Here is a 21507-nt window from a genome sequence, read left to right on the forward strand (position 1 = left end):
CAGAATAATAGTAGAGAGAATGTTTTATTCCAGCTTTTCTTTCTTTTATCACATTCCAAGTGGGTCAGAAGTTTACATACACTCAATTAGTATTTGGTAGCATTGCCTTTAAATTGTTTAACTTGGGTCAAACTTTTCGGGTAACCTTCCACAAGCTTCCCACAATAAGTTGGGTGAATTTTGGCCCATTCCTCCTGACAGAGCTGGTGTAACTGAGTCAGGTTTGTAGGCCTCCTTGCTCGCACACGCTTTTTCAGTTCTGCTCACAAATTTTCTATAGGGTTGAGGTCTGCCACCCCCGTGCTTCACGGTTGGGATGGTGTTCTTCGGCTTGCAAGACCCCCCTTTTTCCTCCAAACATAACGATGGTCATTATGCCCAAACAGTTCTATTTTTGTTTCATCAGACCAGAGGACATTTCTCCAAAAAGTACGATCTTTGTCCCCATGTGCAGTTGCAAACCGTAGTCTGGCTTTTTTATGGCGGTTTTGGAGCAGTGGCTTCTTCCTTGCTGAGCGGCCTTTCAGGTTATGTCGATATAGGACTTGTTGTACTGCGGATATAGATACTTTTGTACCTGTTTCCTCCAGCATCTTCACAAGGTCCTTTGCTGTTGTTCTGGGATTGCTTTGCACTTTTCGCACCAAAGTACGTTCATCTCTAGGAGACAGAACGCGTCTCCTTCCTAAGCGGTACGACGGCAGCGTGGTCCCATGGTGTTTATACTTGCGTACCTTCAGGCGTTTGGAAATTGCTCCCAAGGATGAACCAGACTTGTGGAGGTCTACACATTTTTTTCTGAGGTCTTGGCTGATTTCTTTTGATTTTCCCATGATGTCAAGCAAAGAGGCACTGAGTTTGAAGGTAGGCCTTGAAATACATCCACAGGTATACCTCCAATTGACTCAAATTATTTCAATTAGCCTATCAGAAGCTTCTAAAGCCATGACATAATTTTCTGGAATTGTCCAAGCTGTTTAAAGGCACAGTCAACTTAGTGTATGTAAACTTCTGACCCACTGGAATTGTGATGCAGTGAATTATAAGTGAAATAATCTGTCTGTAAACAATTGTTGGAAAAATGACTTGTGTCACGCACAAAGTATATGTCCTAACCGACTTGCCAAAACTATAGTTTGTTAACAAGACATTTGTGGAGTGGTTGAAAAACAAGTTTTAATGACTTCCGACTTCAACTGTACATATGAGATGAGTAGTGCAAAATATGTAAACTGTGATGTCACGAGAGGCTGTGTCCTGGAGGGACGTTACATCCCCCTGAGGTGGCTGCAAACCCAGACAGCTATGGCTCCATCTGCTGGTATGGTCGGGAACTCCACCCCTCTATGGCCAATCTTCCCACGCAGCTGAAACAAATGAGGAGCTGATGAGCTGAAGGTTTGGGAAGGGAAGAGACACAGTCTCCAAGCTGGGCTCTCTGGAGGACAAGAGTGCTGCACGTCCACTTCCATGAGGAATATAAGGATTTGGAGATACTTACCTTTGGGAAATACTCACCTTTGGATATATGCACCTGTGGAAATACGTGAGAGACATTTGGAAGGACTTTTTTCTGGGTTGGCCACTAGCTGCAACGTGGACTACAGTAAGGCTGGGGAAAAGTTATCTGAGCGAGTGAGAATTATGATTTTGGATGTGGAAGAGACATCCCTGAACTGTTAACCCTTAAAGAGCCACAAGAGAACAGAATTTTGTTATATTTTCGTTAATTTCCCAAGACCTATAATAAAATCCTTGTTTTGTTTGAACCTTGTCTCCTTGCACTACTTGAGCAATCCCGCTGAAAGCTGTGTAGCCTCTCGTGACGTCACAGATGGTGGAGAATACGGGCACGCTCAAGCGTTAATAGTGCATGTCAGAGGAGGATACCGAAGGTTTGATCACCCAGTTTTCCAAGTTGGCCGTAGGCTCCCCGCCGACTGAAATGGAGGACATATTGAAAGCCCTTGTTGCTGGCCAGCAAGCCCAGATGCAAGCAAACGTGGCTCTCTTGGAGGAGCAAAAGAAAGCCAACCTTCTGAAGGCAGAGGAATTGCAGTTGCAGAGACAGAGGGTGGTCCAAAATACCCGCCAATAAAGGCAAGTGACTTTATATCTAAGATGGGAGCTACCGATGACATTGAGGCATACCTGCATGCATTTGAGGCCACGGCCACTAGGGAAGCCTGGCCCAAGCAACAGTGGGTTGGGCTGTTAGCCCTTTCTAACCGGGAATCGCTGAATGCTGTCCGGGACCTGGGCCCTGACCAGGTTACTGACTATGATGCCCTGAAGTCTGAGATCCTCAGCAGATATGGACTCACAAAGTTTGGTATGGCCCAGCGCTTTCACAGCTGGACCTTCCAACCAGACCAACCTCCTCGGGCGCAGATGCATGAACTTGTCCGAATCGCAAGGAAATGGCTGGATCCGCAGAGGAATACAGCAGCGGCGGTGGTGGAGGCCGTTGTGGTGGATCGTTACCTACGCGCCCCTGCCTTATGAGGCAAAACGGGTCATCAGTCAACAGGCCTTGACCACGGCTGATCTGACCGTGGAAGCTGTGGAAAAGTACCAGGCCACAGCGGAGATGCTGAATGCTTCCCGAAAAGACCCCAGGAGTGCGGCCCCACCACAAATGGGAAGAACCCGTCCAAAGGACCCCAAGGTCTCGAACCCAGCCACGTCAGGACTTATCCCGGCTCCAGGGGGAGCCAGAAACCAGGCGGGTCCAAGAAGAGTACACCAGGAGGGGGAAACTCGACAGTGTTACCGGTGTGGGGAGATGGGACATATCTCCTGGCAGTGTGGGAAACCAGCCGATGAACCTATGCCCACTGCGGAGTCCTCCAGCTCAGCACCCACTCCCGCCCGGGCTCTGATAGGGATGGCAGGTGCCCAGACCGACACAGAGACGGAGCTACAGAATCTGGACAAAGAACTGTCTGGTCTGAAGGGGACCGCTGAGAGGTATCGTTTGTTAAAGCAACAGTTAGACATGAAGACAGAAGAGTTAGATATCCTCCAGGCTAAACTCCAACAGAGCTCCTTCCCTAAGCAACAGGAGGAGCTGGAGAGGCTGCGCAGGACCATCGAGGAGTGTGAGGAGACCCTGCGCAGTAGTAAGGAGGTCCAGAAGAAGGCAGAGGAGAAGTACAAGGTGTTGGAGAACAAGATGAAGAATGCGGAGGCAGAGAGAGAGAAGGAACTGAAAGCTGCTCAACAGAAGCTAAACTCTGCTAAAACCAAGGCTGATGCGTTCAGTAAGAAACTCAAGGAGAGACAACAGGAGGCTGAGTCCCTGGTCCTAGAGTTGGAGGAGTTGAAGAGAGAGCAGTCTGGCAAGCACCACGGCAATGCGGACGCCCTCTCCCGGCGTGATGCCTTCTTCGCTGCCTTTACCCGACGAGGACGTCGGTCCCGAGGGAGGGGGATGTGTGATGTCACGAGAGGCTGTGTCCTGGAGGGACGTTACATCCCCCTGAGGTGGCTGCAAACCCAGACAGCTATGGCTCCATCTGCTGGTATGGTCGGGAACTCCACCCCTCTATGGCCAATCTTCCCACGCAGCTGAAACAAATGAGGAGCTGATGAGCTGAAGGTTTGGGAAGGGAAGAGACACAGTCTCCAAGCTGGGCTCTCTGGAGGACAAGAGTGCTGCACGTCCACTTCCATGAGGAATATAAGGATTTGGAGATACTTACCTTTGGGAAATACTCACCTTTGGATATATGCACCTGTGGAAATACGTGAGAGACATTTGGAAGGACTTTTTTCTGGGTTGGCCACTAGCTGCAACGTGGACTACAGTAAGGCTGGGGAAAAGTTATCTGAGCGAGTGAGAATTATGATTTTGGATGTGGAAGAGACATCCCTGAACTGTTAACCCTTAAAGAGCCACAAGAGAACAGAATTTTGTTATATTTTCGTTAATTTCCCAAGACCTATAATAAAATCCTTGTTTTGTTTGAACCTTGTCTCCTTGCACTACTTGAGCAATCCCGCTGAAAGCTGTGTAGCCTCTCGTGACGTCACAAAACATTATTAAAGTGACTAGTGTTCCATTTCTTAAAGTGGCCAGTGATTTCAATAGGCAGCAGCAGCCTCTAATGTGCTAGTGATGGCTATTTAACAGTCTGATGGCCATGAGATAGAAGCTGTTTTTCATTCTCTCGGTCCCAGCTTTGATGCACCTGTACTGACCTCGCCTTCTGGATGATAGCGGGGTGAACAGGCAGTGGCTCGGGTGGTTGATGTCCTTGATGATCTTTTTGTCCTTCCTGTGACATCGGGTGCTGTATGTGTCTTGGAAGGCGGGTAGTTTGCCCCCGATAATGCGTTCGGCAGACCGCACCACCCTCTGGAGAGCCCTGCAGTTGCGGGCGGTGCAGTTGCCGTACCAGGTGGTGATACAGCCCAACAGGATGCTCTCAATTGGGCTTCTGTAAAAGTTTGTGAGGGTTTTAGGTGCCAAGCCTAATTTTTTCAGCCTCCTGAGGTTGAAGAGGCTCTGTTGTGCCTTCTTCACCACACTGTCTGCGTGGGTGGACCATTTCAGTTTGTCGGTGATGTGTACGCCAAGAAACTTGAAGCTTTCCACCTTCACTGCTGTCCCGTCAATGTGGATAGGGGGGTGCACCCTCGGCTGTTTCCTGAAGTCCACGATCATCTCCTTTGTTTTGTTGACATTGAGAGTACTCCTGAGTTGCGCAGTGGTCTAAGGCACTGCATCGCAGTGCAAACTGTGCCACTAGAGATCCTGGTTCGAATCCAGGCTCTGTCGCAGTCGGCCGCGACCGGGAGACCCATGGGGCGGCGCACAATTGGCCCAGCGTCGTCCAGGGTAGGGGAGGGAATGGCCGGCAGGGATGTAGCTCAGTTGATAGAGCATGGCGTTTGCAACGTCAGGGTTGTGGGTTCGATTCCCATGGGGGGCCAGTATATATATTTTTTTAAAGAATTTTAAAAAATGCGTTCACTAACTGTAAGTCGCTCTGGATAAGAGCGTCTGCTAAATGACTAAAAATGTAAAAATTTAAATGAGTGAAAGGTTATTTTCCTGGCACCACACTCCCAGAGCCCTCACCTCCTCCCTGTAGGCGGTCTCGTCATTGTTGGTAATCAAGCCTACTACTGTTGTGTCGTCTGCAAACTTGATGATTGAGTTGAAGGCGTGCTTGGCTACGCAGTCATGGGTGAACAGGGAGTGAGAGGTTATTTTCCTGGCACCACACTCCCAGAGCCCTCACCTCCTCCCTGTAGGCGGTCTCGTCATTGTTGGTAATCAAGCCTACTACTGTTGTGTCGTCTGCAAACTTGATGATTGAGTTGAAGGCGTGCTTGGCTACGCAGTCATGGGTGAACAGGGAGTACAGGAGGGGGCTGAGCACGCACCTTTGTGGGGCCCCAGTGTTGAGGATCAGTGAAGTGGAGATGTTGTTTCCTACCTTCACCACCTGGGGGCGGCCCGTCAGGAAGTCCAGGACCCAGTTGCACAGAGCGGGGTTCAGACCCAGGGCCTCGAGCTTAATGATGAGCTTGGAGGGTACTATGGTGTTGAATGCTGAGCTATAGTCAATGAACAACATTCTTACATAGGTATTCCTCTTGTCCAGATGGGATAGGGCAGTGTGCAGGCGATTGCATCGTCTGTGGATCCATTGGGGCGGTAAGCAAATTGAAGTGGGTCTAGGGTGACAGGTAAGGTAGAGGTGATATGATCCTTGACTAGTCTCTCAAAGCACTTCATGATGACAGAGGTGAGTGCTACAGGGCAATTTAGTTCAGTTACCTTTGCTTTCATGGGTACAGGAACAATGGTGGCCAACAGCATGTGGGAACAGCAGACTGGGAAAGGGAGAGATTGAATATGTCCATAAACACACCAGCCAGCTGGTCTGCGCATGCTCTGAGGACGCGGCTAGGGATTCCGTCTGGGCCGGCAGCCTTGCGGGGGTTAACATGCTTAAATGTCTTAATCATGTTGGCCACGGAGAAGGAGAAGCCACAGTCCTTGGTAGTAGTCTTCCTCAAAGCGGGCGAAGAAGGTGTTTAGCTTGTCTGGAAGCGAGACGTCGGTGTCGGCGACGTGGCTGGTTTTCCTTTTGTAGTCCGTGATTGTCTGTAGACCCTGCCACATACGTCTTGTGTCTGAGCCGTTGAATTGCGAATCACGCTTCACCATCTGGCAGTCCGACGGATGAATCTGGGTTTGGCGGATGCCAGGAGAACGCTACCTGCCATAATGCATAGTGCCAACTGTAAAGTTTGGTGGAGGAGGAATAATGGTCTGGGACTGTTTTTCATGGTTCGGGCTAGGCCCCTTAGTTCCAGTGAAGGGAAATCTTAACGCTACAGCATACAATGACATTCTAGACGATTCTGTGCTTCCAACTTTGTGGCAACAGTTTAGGGAAGGGCCTTTCCTGTTTCAGCATGACAATGTCCCCGTGCACAAAGTGAAGTCCATACAGAAATGGTTTGTTGAGATCGGTGTGGAAGATCTTGACTGGACTGCACAGAGCCCTGACCTCAACCCCATTGCTAGGATTTTGCCTGTGCTTAGCTCTATTCTGTTTCTTTTTATCAAAAAAAAACCTCCCCAGTCCTTAACGATTGCAAACATACCCATAACATGATGCAGCCACCAGCTACCACCATGCTTGAAAATATGAAGAATGGTACTCAGTGATGTAATGTGTTGGATTTGCCCCAAACCCAACACTTTGCATAAAGTGCATTTCTTTGCCACATTTTTTGCTTTTTTACGTTAGTGCCTTTCTCTCTGGCATCTGAGTTAGGAAGGACACCTGTATCTTTGTAGTGACTGGGTGTATTGATACACCATCCAAAGTGTATTTAAAACTTCACCATGCTTAAAGGGATATTCAGTGTTCCTAATGTTTGGTATACTCAGCGTAGATTCACAGTCTGTCTGTTTGTCTCCATGGATTGGCTATTAGTGTGATTCTCCAGTTTTAGCCCAATGCAATCAATGGCACTACAATTATTGGCTCTCCACCATTTCGGTGACCTGTGTGTAGCATTATGAATCGAGTTGTTGTTGTTTGAGTTGTTCTATACCTTTTGATAGCACTTTGGACACAAAATGCCTTTGATACTGCCTGGAATAGCGCATAACAGTGCTCTCACAATCTGACCAATTATGGTCCTCAGGGCTGAGAATGCCCTACATAGGGTATATACCTATTGCTCAATCCGTCACATGACATAATGTACAAATAAACCTCCTTTCTTGCCCACTTAACATTTTACATGAATAACGAAACTAGACTTTTAAAGCTATCAACACCTCAATGTTAAAATGTTGATGAATATGTTACAAATAATGTATACTGTTACAATGAGCTAATTCCAATGTAAACATTAATATTCATCACTATTTACTGAATAATATAATAATATATAATATGCCATTTAGCAGACGCTTTTATCCAAAGCGACTTACAGTCATGCGTGCATAATTTTTTTTTGTGTATGGGTGGTCCCGGGGATCGAACCCACTACCCTGGCGTTACAAGCACCGTGCTCTACCAGCTGAGCTACAGAGGACCACTACATCAGTTTTGTTTATTTGGGTCATCCAACATAGCACAACCTCTTTATACAGTACACATATAAATCCTCCACAGTCTCCTCTAAGCATCAACATCCCAGTACTATGGCCATCTCCAATTTCCACCCTCAGCAGAAATTAGCATGATTCTCTGCATTGAAGTAGTGTGTGATCCTGCCTCCATGTTGATGATAAATGCCTGGGCAGGTTAATGGTAGGCATCAAAGGCGGTAAGCCATAGGACACATCATGGATCAGTAATGGCTGATGGTGTCATTATCCCCCTGGACGTCACACCATAATGACACACCATAATGGCACAATCAACACCAAGCATTATCGCCACACAAATAGAACTGGATGCACATAACGCACAATCCTATTACGTTCTGGTAGCAAATTAGATTTACTAAACATTTGCATTGATAATTGAGAACCTTTAAGACTCAACTTGGTATAGTGTGATATGGATAAAGGGCAACTCACAGTGAATAAGATAACCAGAATCAGGTCAGAGACTATAATGTTCAGTAGTACGATACAACAGTGATGATGCTATAAGCGGTGACATTTTCAGCAGCAACTTTTCTTGTGAAAACTTCAAACCAAAATTAGACTACACTTCAAACATTCACTTTACTGGGCATCGTAAAAGCATTTAATTGCCACAAAATGTGTCAGACTCTCTGGCAAAGCAAGAAACACAGACATTTAGGCTAGCACAAGCCAAAACTTAGAGAGACTAGTTAGATAGATAGAAACACTATCATCCATCAAACAATCATATAGATAAAGAGTATGAAGTGTCTTACCACACAAGCACCTCTCTTTCCTTTTCTTCACTCTTCACCCTTTCTCTCTCTGAGCGCTCTCCTCTTCCCTCACTCTCCACACATCTGACTCACACTCCCCTCTCTTCCCCCTTTCCCTCACCACTCTCCTCTTTTCCACCCTTCCCTCACTGTGCTCGCTTCCCCCATCCCTCCCAGTTTTTTCCCTCTCTCCCTCTTTACCCCTCTTCCCCTCCTCTCCCAGCTCTTCCTCTCTCTCTCACTCACGTTCTTTCCCCTCCCTCTCTTCCATCTCACTCCCTATCTCCCCCTCTCCCTCTCTCCCCCTGTCTCTTTCTCTCTCCCTCTCTCCGTCCCTCTCTCCCTTGCTCTCCCCCTCTCTTCCTCTCTGTCCGTTTCTCTCCCTTTCTCCCGCACTCCATCCCTCTCTACTCCTCTCTCTCTACTCCTCTCTGTATCTCTCTCTACTCCTCTCTGTATCTATCTCTCTCTCTGTATCTCTCTCTACTCCTCTCTGTATCTCTCTCTACTCCTCTCTGTATCTATCTCTCTCTCTGTATCTCTCTCTCCGTCACTCCCTCTCTCCCTCTCTCCCTCTCTCCCTCCCTCCCGCAGGTCATCTTTGTCTCAGTTGCAGCTCTCCCTCTCTCTCTCCCACTGTGGGAAAATAACTCATTATGAAGGTCACATTGTCAGCCGAGGCATGGGGGATGGGTGGACAGTAAGCAGAAAAGAGGGGTGCACAGGGGTACGGTGGTAAATAGGTTGCATGCCATCGCAGCAACACAGCACAGACTCCCAGCCACCAACAAATCATGGTAACAGCAAACTCTGAGCACTGCCTAGACACAGTTCTGGCACATGCACAATGGAACATCACATTGGGTTCAATCATGCCATCTTTTAAATCATTTGATCTATAGCAGCAATAAATTCATTAAAATGCTCTTCTGTGAGGAATTTACAAATAGACCAGCAAAAGAAGAAACATTCTCAGCCCAGGTCCATGCGATTGTAAAACATTTTCTCAATGGACCGACGGTTACGTTCCCACTAAGACAAACTCAAAATGTCATCACTCACAGAAAAGGGAACTAACAAAAAGAAACACTGACAACCAAAACGATACAGGTGTTTTTTTTATGGGTTCTGAAAAACACCCATGGGGGTGCCCACACAAATTTGACAAGCAACTAGAAAATGGGTCCTAAAAGACACCCACCATGGGTGTCCACAAAATGAGTCTAAGAAAAGGCAAGCTAAAAGAAAATCCCACCCCAACTTAGGATATGGAGAAAATAGAAAGTGGACCAAACCAAACAGAGCTGAACAAAAGTTTCAGGCTTTGTTCTGACAACTTAAAGTGGAAGAGCTAACCAAATGTGTCCCCAAGATGGCCTGCAATACTACCATCGTGAGCCAACCTAAGTACAGTATCTCTTGTCGGAGTGTAACTGGAACGACAATTTGAGATACACTGGGGCCAGTAGCCTTGACTAAAAGTGGCGTGGGAACGCCATTTTCTCACCTCTTAACATCATCTCTGTCAAAGTAACCCACACGAACTTCATCAAATTCCTCCTCTGGATGTACAGTATTTCCGCAAAAAGAAGGGAGAGGGAAGCATATTTTCTCTGTTCAGCATTCAGCTGCTTCCTAGACATCGAAGAGGTCCTACCAACTTTCTCACCTTTGGGGTTTTCAACACTCATTTTAGTATGATATGTTACGTTTCGTATGGTATGTATTAATTTGTGCCTATCCATCACCCATTTCGTATGTTACAAATTAGAAAAACTTCCAATATGCTACCAATTCCTAAAACATACAATATATGTTACGAATTTGAAAAACGTATGATATGTTACGAATTCTAGCTAGGTGGCTAGGTGGTTAACGTTAGCTAGCTGGCTAACGTTAACTAGGCTAGGGGTTAGGGTTAAGTTTAGGAGTTAGGTTAAAGGGTTAAGGTTAGGGTTAGGGTTAGCTAACATGCTAAGTAGTTGCAAAGTAGTTAAAAGTAGTAAGTAGTTGAAAAGTTACTTATTAGCTAAAATGCTAAAGTTGTCCGTGATGAGATTTGAACTAGATGTTCGCGTTATACACCCACCCATGCACCCCGACCAACCACCCTACTTTATTATTTGCCTTAAGTAAACATCTGTCTTATGTAAGCATACAAAACGTAGCATTTCATACAAATTTTTGTATCCCGGATAACGTGTACTATGTTACATCTAGTCACTGAGACCAGGCTGCAAAATCAGGACCACACATAAATGTTTCAGACAGATCAAACATGGTGGGACTACTGACATCCTCCTCAAAACTAGACTTGCTCTCTGCAATCTTCTTAGACATAACACGTGTAAAAGCACCCGCTGGGAACACTCTAGGGTATTTCTCTGATAACCCATCACGCTCCTCCACTGGGCACCTAACAAACAACAGAATTCGGCACAACCTTCCCTCCAGCCAAATCATTGCCTAAAATGAACAAGAACCCCTCCTCAGGTAGGGTAGGCTTCACTCCAACGACCACGGGACCAGAAACAAGATCAGACTCGCGTTCCGCATTACACAAAGGAACTTCCATGCAACCCATCTCCACGCCTTGAACAAACACACTGTCACCAGTTGCTGAAGTGTCAGACAAAATGAAGGACTGGGCTGCCCCAGTGTCTGCCAGTATCTTCATTGGCTGTTTAACAGTATCACCACTCTGCAGAGACGCAAACCCTTCTGAAACAAAGGGTTCATTCAAATCTGATCTTGTTTAGGAGATAAACCAGTCCCAACCAGAGGCGTAATGGGCTGGAGGGCTCCCACAAGAAGAAAGCTTTTTCTCTCAAAATGTTCTGTTTCAATTTAGGACACTGAGAGACAAATATGGCCTTTCTCATGGCAGTAATGACAAACTGGCAAATACGAATAACCAGTTTTCTGTCCATCCTTGTCTCTGGGTACTGGTGGAAAAGACAAAAACCTTGTAGTGGGAGATGACTTCTTTGGATTGTTTTTTGTGTAGAGATATTAGTTCTTGGTGCCCTGTTTGTGAAGGTATTTTTATATCACCACAAACTCATCTGCAAGGACTGCAGCTTTCTCAAGTGTGATATCTTTGTGCTCATTAATGTAGGTAGCAATCCTTGATTCCTGGTGTTTGTGACGCTCGCTGTTTGGTGCGATGCAGATACAGAGGTGACGCAGTCTGTTCTTTTGAGCTTTGATTCAGGGTCTTTACCTGACAAAGTAATGTTAGGATATATCAGTTATGCTGTTAGAGTCTTTGTGCCAAATACACTGCAGTGTTATAGGTGTCACGTTTATGGGCATGTTGTAGCAGTGTGTAGGAGGGAGATTCCAAGATGTGGGAAGTGTGCAGGAAGACATGGGACAGAGGAATGTGTAGTTTCGGTGGAAAAAGTTGTGTCAACTGTAGGGGTGCCCATGTTGCTGGGGATCGGAGGTGTCCGGTGCGAGAGACGCAGGTTGAGATGGCCAGGGTCAGAGTAGTGCAGAAGATGTCTTATGCTGAGGCAGTGAAGAAAGTAGAGGAGGGTGGATCAAGGGTGAGGTATTCTGAGGGTCCCTGTGAATAGTAGATCTGTGCCAGAACAGAGGGATAGGCCAATGAGTGATACATGTTTCAGTAAGGTTGGCTTCTTAGCGTTGATAGCAATGGTTATCAACTGTACTGCAGAGATAGAACATAAGTCACAGAAAATAGTTGTGGTAGCAGCTGCAGAAAAGTACTTGGGGGTATGAGATTTGACTTCAGAAGAGTTACAGGGTGTGTTGAGTGGTAGTGTCTCGTCCTCTCAGGCCATTGGCCTGGGGTAGAATCAGATAGGGTTAAAGTAGTGGAATAAGGTGCTGGGTTTTAATGAGTGTAGGGTAATAAAAAAAAAAGTATATGTATTTCTTTCATTTCCCATTTTCCCATTTTGTATCACAAAGTGTAATGGATATATACTTTACAATTGGGGCGGTAATGCAACATATTGGATGCCAACCACCGTTAAACTCCACCAAAGAAGAAGATTCTAATCTGTGTGCGCCACACGCAAACAGAACCAACCGAAAACAACATCGAGAATAAAAAACCAGTCTGTAACATCGACCCTTTCCCCTCGCATTTTTTTAGAAGAACAACTTGTGACCTGGTGTGAAAAAATAGACCAAAGATCAAATACCCTTTTTATTGTCAGTTCAAGTCATCATTATTGACCTTAGTTCTGGAGACAAGAGAAAGATAAGCCACAGAGGAACTGGCAACTATTAGCAGTATCACAGAACCGGGACGCATGGTTGGCCGCCTCAAATGCCAAATGACAGCAAAGCACAACCGCTTTGGCTGACGCTGGCCGAGGATGTCCTAAGGATAACGGAAGCACAAAGGAATATTGTTGTAAACAATCTAGAGCAGTCAGAAAGGCCTGCAGGTTAACTTTGTGTTATTCCTGGACGCTGATTTCTTCTGGCACCATCAGACACAGCACTCCTCTGTCTCTACCAGGAAGAACCTGGAGATCTAGACTGTCCATTAACCCTCATTAATCACATCATTCTCACCTATGGCACTTTCCCTTGCCGCTATTATCATGATGTAAATCTCAGACTAAAGGTGCAAAGATGCAAGGACTTACAGGCTTCAGCTACCAGCTTCAGTGCGCTAACCACATTTATGTCATTTTAGCCGTCAGGTTAGCTTTCATTGATTGTTTAAAAGGCTGCCGGTTCCTAAAACGCAGAGAGGAAACTGAAGCTAGAGTCAGTAGATAATGCCTTTCAGTAGAACACTTTGATACTAGGAGGAAAACGTGAGATTTAATTAGGGCTTTAAGGAGAAACAAGCTACTCAGAGGTGCTATCGCTACCGTCTGCTAAAGCTAACACACTTCAAGTAATTGTGTCTCTGAGCCCATTATAGAGCTAGGCTACACATTGAAAACAATAGTCTTTGTAATTTATGCCTTTTAGTGGAGCTGAGAAAGGGATGAGTTTGACTGATCTCATTTCCTCTGGTAGTTTCTCCAAGTTAAGAGATCAATTAAATAAATTGTGGTCCTCTGGTCCTCTGTAGCTCAGCTGGTAGAGCACGGCGCTTGTAACGCCAAGGTAGTGGGTTCAATCCCCGGGACCACCCATACACAAAAATGTATGCACGCATGACTGTAAGTCGCTTTGGATAAAAGCGTCTGCTAAATGGCATATTATATTATTATTATTATAAATTAAGATAAATTAAATCAACATGACTAGTAAACACCAGGTGCATGTTATTGTTAGGCAGGGACATAATGAGGAAGTTAAGTTATACAGTGCGTTCAGAAAGTATTTAGAGCCTTATTCTAAAATGGATTAAATTGTTTTTTCCCACTCATCAATCTACACACAACACCCCATAATGACAAAGCAAAAACAGGTTAAGGAATTTTTGCAAATTTATAAAAAAATAAAAAACGGAAATATAACATTTACATAAGTATTCAGACCCTTTACTCAGTACTTTGTTGAAGCACCTTTGGCAGCGATTACACCCTAGAGTATTCTTGGGTATGACGCTATAAGCTTGGCACACATGTATTTGGGGAGTTTCTCCCATTCTTCTCTGCATATCCTCTCAAGCTCTGTCAGGTTGGATGGGGAGCGTCGCTGCACAGCTATTTTCAGGTCTCTCCAGAGATGTTCGATCGGGTTCAAGTCCGGGCTCTGGCTGGGCAACTCAAGGACATTCAGAGACTTGTCCTGAAGCCACTCCTGCATTGTCTTGGCTGTGTGCTTAGGGTCGTTCTCCTGTTGGAAGGTATACGCTCGCCCCAGTCTGATGTCCTGAGCGCTCTGGAGCAGGTTTTCATCAAGGATGTCTCTGTACTTTGCTCCGTTCAGTTTTCCCTCAATGCTGACTAGTCTCCCAGTCCCTGCCGCTGAAATACATCCCCACAGCATGATGCTTCACCCGTAGGGATGGTGCCAGGTTTCCTCCAGATGTGACGCTTGGCATTCAGGCCAAAGAGTTCAATCTTGGTTTTATCAGACCAGAGAATCTTGTTTCTCATGGTCTGAGAGTCTTTAGGTGCCTTTTGGCAAACTCCAAGTGGGCTGTCATGTGCCTTTTACTGAGGAGTGGCTTCCGCCTGGCCACTTTACCATAAAGGCCTGATTGGTGGAGTGCTGCAGAGATGGTTGTCCTTCTGGAAAGTTCTCCCATCTCCACAGAGGAACTCTGAAGCTCCCATCAGAGTGACCATTAGGTTCTTGGTCACCTCCCTGACCAAGGCCCTTCTCCCCCGATTGCTCAGTTTGGCTAGCCGGCCAGCTGTAGGAAGAGTCTTGGTGGTTCCAAACTTCTTCCATTTAAGAATGATGGAGGCCACTGTGTTCTTGGGGACCTTCAATGCTGCAGACATTTTTGTCTCTGAGATCTACGGACAATTCCTTTGACCTCATGGCTTGGATTTTGCTCTGACATGCACTGTCAACTGTGGGACCTTATACAGTGAGGGAAAAAAGTATTTGATCCCCTGCTGATTTTGTACGTTTTCCCACTGACAAAGACATGATCAGTCTATAATTTGAATGGTAGGTTTATTTGAACAGTGAGAGACAGAATAACAACAACAAAAAATCCTGAAAAACGCATGTCAAAAATGTTATCAATTGATTTGCATTTTAATGAGGGAAATAAGTATTTGACCCCTCTGCAAAACATGACTTAGTACTTGGTGGCAAAACCCTTGTTGGCAATCACAGAGGTCAGACGTTTCTTGTAGTTGGCCACCAGGTTTGCACACATCTCGGGAGGGATTTTGTCCCACTCCTCTTTGCAGATCTTCTCCAAGTCATTAAGGTTTCGAGGCTGACGTTTGGCAACTTGAACCTTCAGCTCCCTCCACAGATATTCTATGGGATTAAGGTCTGGAGACTGGCTAGGCCACTCCAGGACCTTAATGTGCTTCTTCTTGAGCCACTCCTTTGTTGCCTTGGCCGTGTGTTTTGGGTCATTGTCATGCTGGAATACCCATCCACGACCCATTTTCAATGCCCTGGCTGAGGGAAGGAGGTTCTCACCCAAGATTTGACGGTACATGGCCCCGTCCGTCGACCCTTTGATGCGGTGAAGTTGACCTCTCCCCTTAGCAGAAAAACACCCCCGAAATCATAATGTTTCCACCTCCATGTTTGAAGGTGGGGATGGTGTTCTTGGGGTCATAGGCAGCATTCCTCCTCCTACAAACACGGCGAGTTGAGTTGATGCCAAAGAGCTTGATTTTGGTCTCATCTGATCACAACACTTTCACCCAGTTCTCCTCTGAATCGTTCAGAAGTTCATTGGCAAACTTCAGACGGGCCTGTATATGTGCTTTCTTGAGCAGGGGGACCTTGCGGGCGCTGCAGGATTTCAGTCCTTCACGGCGTAGTGTGTTACCAATTGTTTTCTTGGTGACTATGGTCCCAGCTGCCTTGAGATCATTGACAAGATCCTCCCGTGTAGTTCTAGGGTGATTCCTCACCGTTCTCATGATCATTGCAACTCCATGAGGTGAGATCTTGCATGGAGCCCCAGGCCGAGGGAGATTGACAGTTATTTTGTGTTTCTTCCATTTGCGAATAATCGCACCAACTGTTGTCACCTTCTCACCAAGCTGCTTGGCGATGGTCTTGTAGACCATTCCAGCCTTGTGTAGGTTTACAATCTTGTCCCTGACATCCTTGGAGAGCTCTTTGATCTTGGCCATGGTGGAGAGTTTGGAATCTGATTGATTGATTGCTTCTGTGGACAGGTGTCTTTTATACACGTAACAAGCTGAGATTAGGAGCACTCCCTTTAAGAGTGTGCTCCTAATCTCAGCTCGTTACCTGTATAAAAAGACACCTGGGAGCCAGAAATCTTTCTGATTGAGAGGGGGTCAAATACTTATTTCCCTCATTAAAATGCAAATCAATTTATAACATTTTTGACATGTGTTTTTCTGGATTTTTTAGTTGTTATTCTGTCTCTCACTGTTCAAATAAACCTACCATTAAAATTATAGACTGATCATTTCTTTGTCAGTGGGCAAACGTACAAAATCAGCAGGGGATCAAATACATTTTTCCCTCACTGTATAGACAGGTGTGTGCCTTTCCAAATCATGTCCAATCAATTGAATTTACTAGAGGTGGACTCCAATCAAGTTGTAGAAACATCTCAAGGATGATCAATGGAAACAGGATGCACCTGAGCTTAATTTCGAGTCTCATAGCAAAAGGTCTGAGTACTTATGTAAATTAGGTATTTCTGTTTTAAATGTTTAATACATTTGCAAAAAATTCCTAAAACCTGTTTTTGTTTTGTCATTATAGGGTATTGTGTGTAGATTGATGAGGAAAAAAATTTAATTAATCAATTTTAGAATAAGGCTGAAACGTAACAAAATGTGGAAAAAGTAAAGGGGTCTGAATACTTTCCGAATGCACTGTATGTCAACGAGTGGGCTAGTAGGCAATTTAAAAAGAAAGTTAACAATATAAATCTACTCGGATAAACATTGGTTGCGTGGATGGAAAATTATATTTTATGGTTAACTATGTTTTTCAGAACTTATTTGAAATTGAAAATGAAGATATGGCTACTCACTGGAGGCAGGACTTGGACTGTGATTTCATCGGCATCCACAGGTGAGTCAAACCACTGCCTCTCGTCTGAGGACTGGCTGTCGGGGTAGCCCTTCCCTCTGCCTGGCTGAGACTGTTGACTCTTGGATCTCCGAGATATACTGTTCAAGTCCTGGCTGTCTCCATTCTGCAGGGAAAGTTAAGTATACCATTGGATTTTTATTGATTTTACATGTGAATGCTGTTATTTTATAAAATGGCAGAGAAATTATGTGAGAAAACGAAAACTCAATGGAATCAACAAAATGACTGTTTTTGCCTTATCTGACGAGTATTTCCACAGTTCAACACTGTCCATACTGTTTCTCTTGGTGATTTTGGGTCTGGCTCCTAGAACAAAGAAGAGAGCAAAAGAGGACATTAAAGCATAAGATACCCTTTGTAAAGTTGTCAATGGACGGTTTTGTGTGTATGGACGGTTTAGTGTGCCCTTTAGTACTGTAACGAATGAGAGGGACAGTATTGAGCGGGGCTTTAACCCGGGTCGCCTGACCCAAGACAAACACCTTATCCACAATCACACCTCAGAGACATAGTAACACGCTCATCAAGGCTAGGGTCGTTAAAGTATGTACAGATATTTCATTCATATTTATTAGTTCATGATTGAATCTATTAATACATGTAATCTAAAATGTAATCTACGTAATCCCTGAAATAAAATATTTATTATGAGAGGACCATAAACAATAACTAGTAATGCTGCATACTCCAAGAAAGGTTAACATCTCACCTTTCTGGTAAAAATAGTTATAGATTGCTGAGGTGTAGTCACTTCTGAGGACACAAGCTCAAGTACACAGTACAAATATGATAAAAATATGAAACTACTAAATACTTTATGACGTAATTCCTATTCAACAAAACTGAATGAATAAGGCTTGAAATGACATGTTTTCTAAATATAGCATAATCAAATTATAAAGCCACTATAAGATGTCACCTTCCTTATAACAATACATATTTGTATGTTTAGTGTTGGAGAAAATGTGCATATTTTCTAAAAGTCTCTCTTGATCAAAACATCTGCCCCCACCTCTGTGACCGTCACACAGAGCTCTAGCTTAAAAATTTAAAATAACGTTTTTATCTATGAATTATTTTAGATTAATGGCTATAAATCGATCTCTGAATGTACTATATAGATTTCACATCCACCTCACACAGGCGGACAAAATATACTACTGCGTCTGTGGGAACCAGGGCTATCATTACCAGGGTTACCCCATTTCGATCTACGGTGTCCATAGGTCCATTTGTAAGCAAACATGTCAGTCGGAACCAGTACCAGATCCACGCAGGTCCCCTAAACAGGGGACTTTACATCTAAGAGGTTTTAAGTATGCATCATCAACAGTTTAAAAATAGTTTACAAACCCCTTATAGAGGGTGCAGTAACGTTACAGTGAGGGAAAAAAGTATTTGATCCCCTGCTGATTTTTTAAGTTTGCCCACTGACAAAGAAATGATCAGTCTATAATTTTAATGGTAGGTTTATTTGAATAGTGAGAGACAGAATAACAACAAAAAAATCCAGAAAAACGCATGTCAAAAATGTTAGAAATTCATTAGCATTTTAATGAGGGAAATAAGTATTTGACCCCCTCTCAATCAGAAAGATTTCAGGCTCCCAGGTGTCTTTTATACAGGTAACGAGCTGAGATTAGGAGCACACTCTTAAAGGGAGTACTCCTAATCTCAGCTTGTTACCTGTATAAAAGACACCTGTCCACAGAAGCAATCAATCAGATTCCAAACTCTCCACCATGGCCAAGACCAAAGAGCTCTCCAAGGATGTCAGGGACAAGATTGTAGACCTACACAAGGCTGGAATGGGCTACAAGACCATCGCCAAGCAGCTTGGTGAAAAGGTGACAACAGTTGGTGCGATTATTCGCAAATGGAAGAAACACAAAATAACTGTCAATCTCCCTCGGCCTGGGGCTCCATGCAAGTTCTCACCTCGTGGAGTTGCAATGATCATGAGAACGTGAGGAATCAGCCCAGAACTACACGGGAGGATCTTGTCAAACAATTGGTAACACACTACGCCGTGAAGGACTGAAATCCTGCAGCGCACACAAGGTCCCCCTGCTCAAGAAAGCACATATACAGTGGGGAACTTAAAAAGATGAGAGAGGCCTGTAATTTTCATGATAGGTACACGTCAACTATGACAGACAAAATGAGGAAAAAAAATCCAGAAAATCACATTGTAGGATTTTTAATGAATTTATTTGCAAATTATGGTGGAAAATAAGTATTTGGTCAATAACAAAAGTTTCTCAATACTTTGTTATATATCCTTTGTTAGCAATCACACAGGTCAAACGTTTTCTGTAAGTCTTCACAAGGTTTTCACACACTGTTGCTGGTATTCTGGCCCATTCCTCCATGCATATCTCCTCTAGAGCAGTGATGTTTTGGGGCTGTCGCTGGGCAACACAGACTTTCAACTCCCTCCAAAGATTTTCTATGGGGTTGAGATTTGGAGACTGGCTAGGCCACTCCAGGACCTTGAAATGCTTCTTACGAAGCCACTCCTTCGTTGCCCGGGCGGTGTGTTTGGGATCATTGTCATGCTGAAAGACCCAGCCACGTTTCATCTTCAATGCCCTTGCTGATGGAAGGAGGTTTTCACTCAAAATCTCACGATACATGGCCCCATTCATTCTTTCCTTTACACGGATCAGTCGTCCTGGTCCCTTTGCAGAAAAACAGCCCCAAAGCATGATGTTTCCACCCCCATGAGTTTTTTGAGTTGAGTTTTTACCAAAAAGTTCTATTTTGGTTTCATCTGACCATATGACATTCTCCCAATCCTCTTCTGGATCATCCAAATGCACTCTAGCAAACTTCAGACGGGCCTGGACATGTACTGGCTTAAGCAGGGGGACACGTCTGGCACTGCAGGATTTGAGTCCCTGGCGGCGTAGTGTGTTACTGATGGTAGGCTTTGTTACGTTGGTCCCAGCTCTCTGCAGGTCATTCACTAGGTCCCCCGTGTGGTTCTGGGATTTTTACTCACCGTTCTTGTGATCATTTTGACCCCACGGGGTGAGATCTTGCGTGGAGCCCCAGATCGAGGGAGATTATCAGTGGTCTTGTATGTCTTCCATTTCCTAATAATTGCTCCCACAGTTGATTTCTTCAAACCAAGCTGCTTACCTATTGCAGATTCAGTCTTCCCAGCCTGGTGCAGGTCTACAATTTTGTTTCTGGTGTCCTTTGACATCTCTTTGGTCTTGGCCATAGTGGAGTTTGGAGTGTGACTGTTTGAGGTCGAGGACAGGTGTCTTTTATACTGATAACAAGTTCAAACAGGTGCCATTAATACAGGTAACGAGTGGAGGACAGAGGAGCCTCTTAAAGAAGAAGTTACAGGTCTGTGAGAGCCAGAAATCTTGCTTGTTTGTAGGTGACCAAATACTTATTTTCCACCATAATTTGCAAATAAATTCATTAAAAATCCTACAATGTGATTTTCTGGAGAAAAAAAATCTCAATTTGTCTGTCATAGTTGACGTGTACCTATGATGAAAATTACAGGCCTCTCTCATCTTTTTAAGTGGGAGAACTTGCACAATTGGTGGCTGACTAAATCATTTTTATCCCCACTGTACATGCCCGTCTGAAGTTTGCCAATGAACATCTGAATGATTCAGAGGAGAACTGGGTGAAAGTGTTGTGGTCAGATGAGACCAAAATCGAGCTCTTTGGCATCAACTCAACTCGCCGTGTTTGGAGGAGGAGGAATGCTGCCTATGACCCCAAGAACACCATCCCCACCGTCAAACATGGAGGTGGAAACATTATGCTTTGGGGATGTTTTTCTGCTAAGGGGACAGGACAACTTCACCGCATCAAAGGGACGATGGACGGGGCCATGTACCGTCAAATCTTGGGTGAGAACCTCCTTCCCTCAGCCAGGGCATTGAAAATGGGTCATGGATGGGTATTCCAGCATGACAATGACCCAAAACACACGGCCAAGGCAACAAAGGAGTGGCTCAAGAAGAAGCACATTAAGGTCCTGGAGTGGCCTAGCCAGTCTCCAGACCTTAATCCCATATAAAATCTGTGGAGGGAGCTGAAGGTTCGAGTTGCCAAACATCAGCCTCGAAACCTTAATGACTTGGAGAAGATCTGCAAAGAGGAGTGGGACAAAATCCCTCCTGAGATGTGTGCAAACCTGGTGGCCAACTACAACAAACATCTGACCTCTGTGATTGCCAACAAGGGTTTTGCCACCAAGTACTAAGTCATGTTTTGCAGAGGGGTCAAATACCTATTTCCCTCATTAAAATGCAAATCAATTCATAACATTTTTGACATGCGTTTTTCTGGATTATTTTGTTGTTATTCTGTCTCTCACTGTTCAAATAAACCTACCATTAGAATTATAGACTGATCATTTCTTTGTCAGTGTGCAAACATACAAAATCAGCAGGGGATCAAATACTTTTTTCCCCTCACTGT

The 21507-nt window shown here is 44.7% G+C and overlaps 1 protein-coding gene across 2 annotated transcripts in view; it reads right to left on the minus strand.

The window, feature by feature from the left end:
- Nucleotides 1-21507, minus strand: part of LOC121541692 (G-protein-signaling modulator 1-like) — a 78099-nt gene that overhangs the window by 2308 nt on the left and 54284 nt on the right. For both annotated transcript variants that reach the window (XM_041850933.1, XM_041850932.1), the window contains exons 10-11: nucleotides 17288-17358; nucleotides 16991-17155 (exon numbers count right to left, since the gene is read on the minus strand). In XM_041850933.1, coding sequence (XP_041706867.1) covers nucleotides 16991-17155; nucleotides 17288-17358 — 236 coding nt within the window. The remainder of the gene's footprint in view (nucleotides 1-16990; nucleotides 17156-17287; nucleotides 17359-21507) is intronic.

This window comes from Coregonus clupeaformis, chromosome 27 (assembly GCF_020615455.1).
Source record: "Coregonus clupeaformis isolate EN_2021a chromosome 27, ASM2061545v1, whole genome shotgun sequence".
In the NCBI taxonomy this organism is placed as follows: domain Eukaryota; kingdom Metazoa; phylum Chordata; class Actinopteri; order Salmoniformes; family Salmonidae; genus Coregonus; species Coregonus clupeaformis.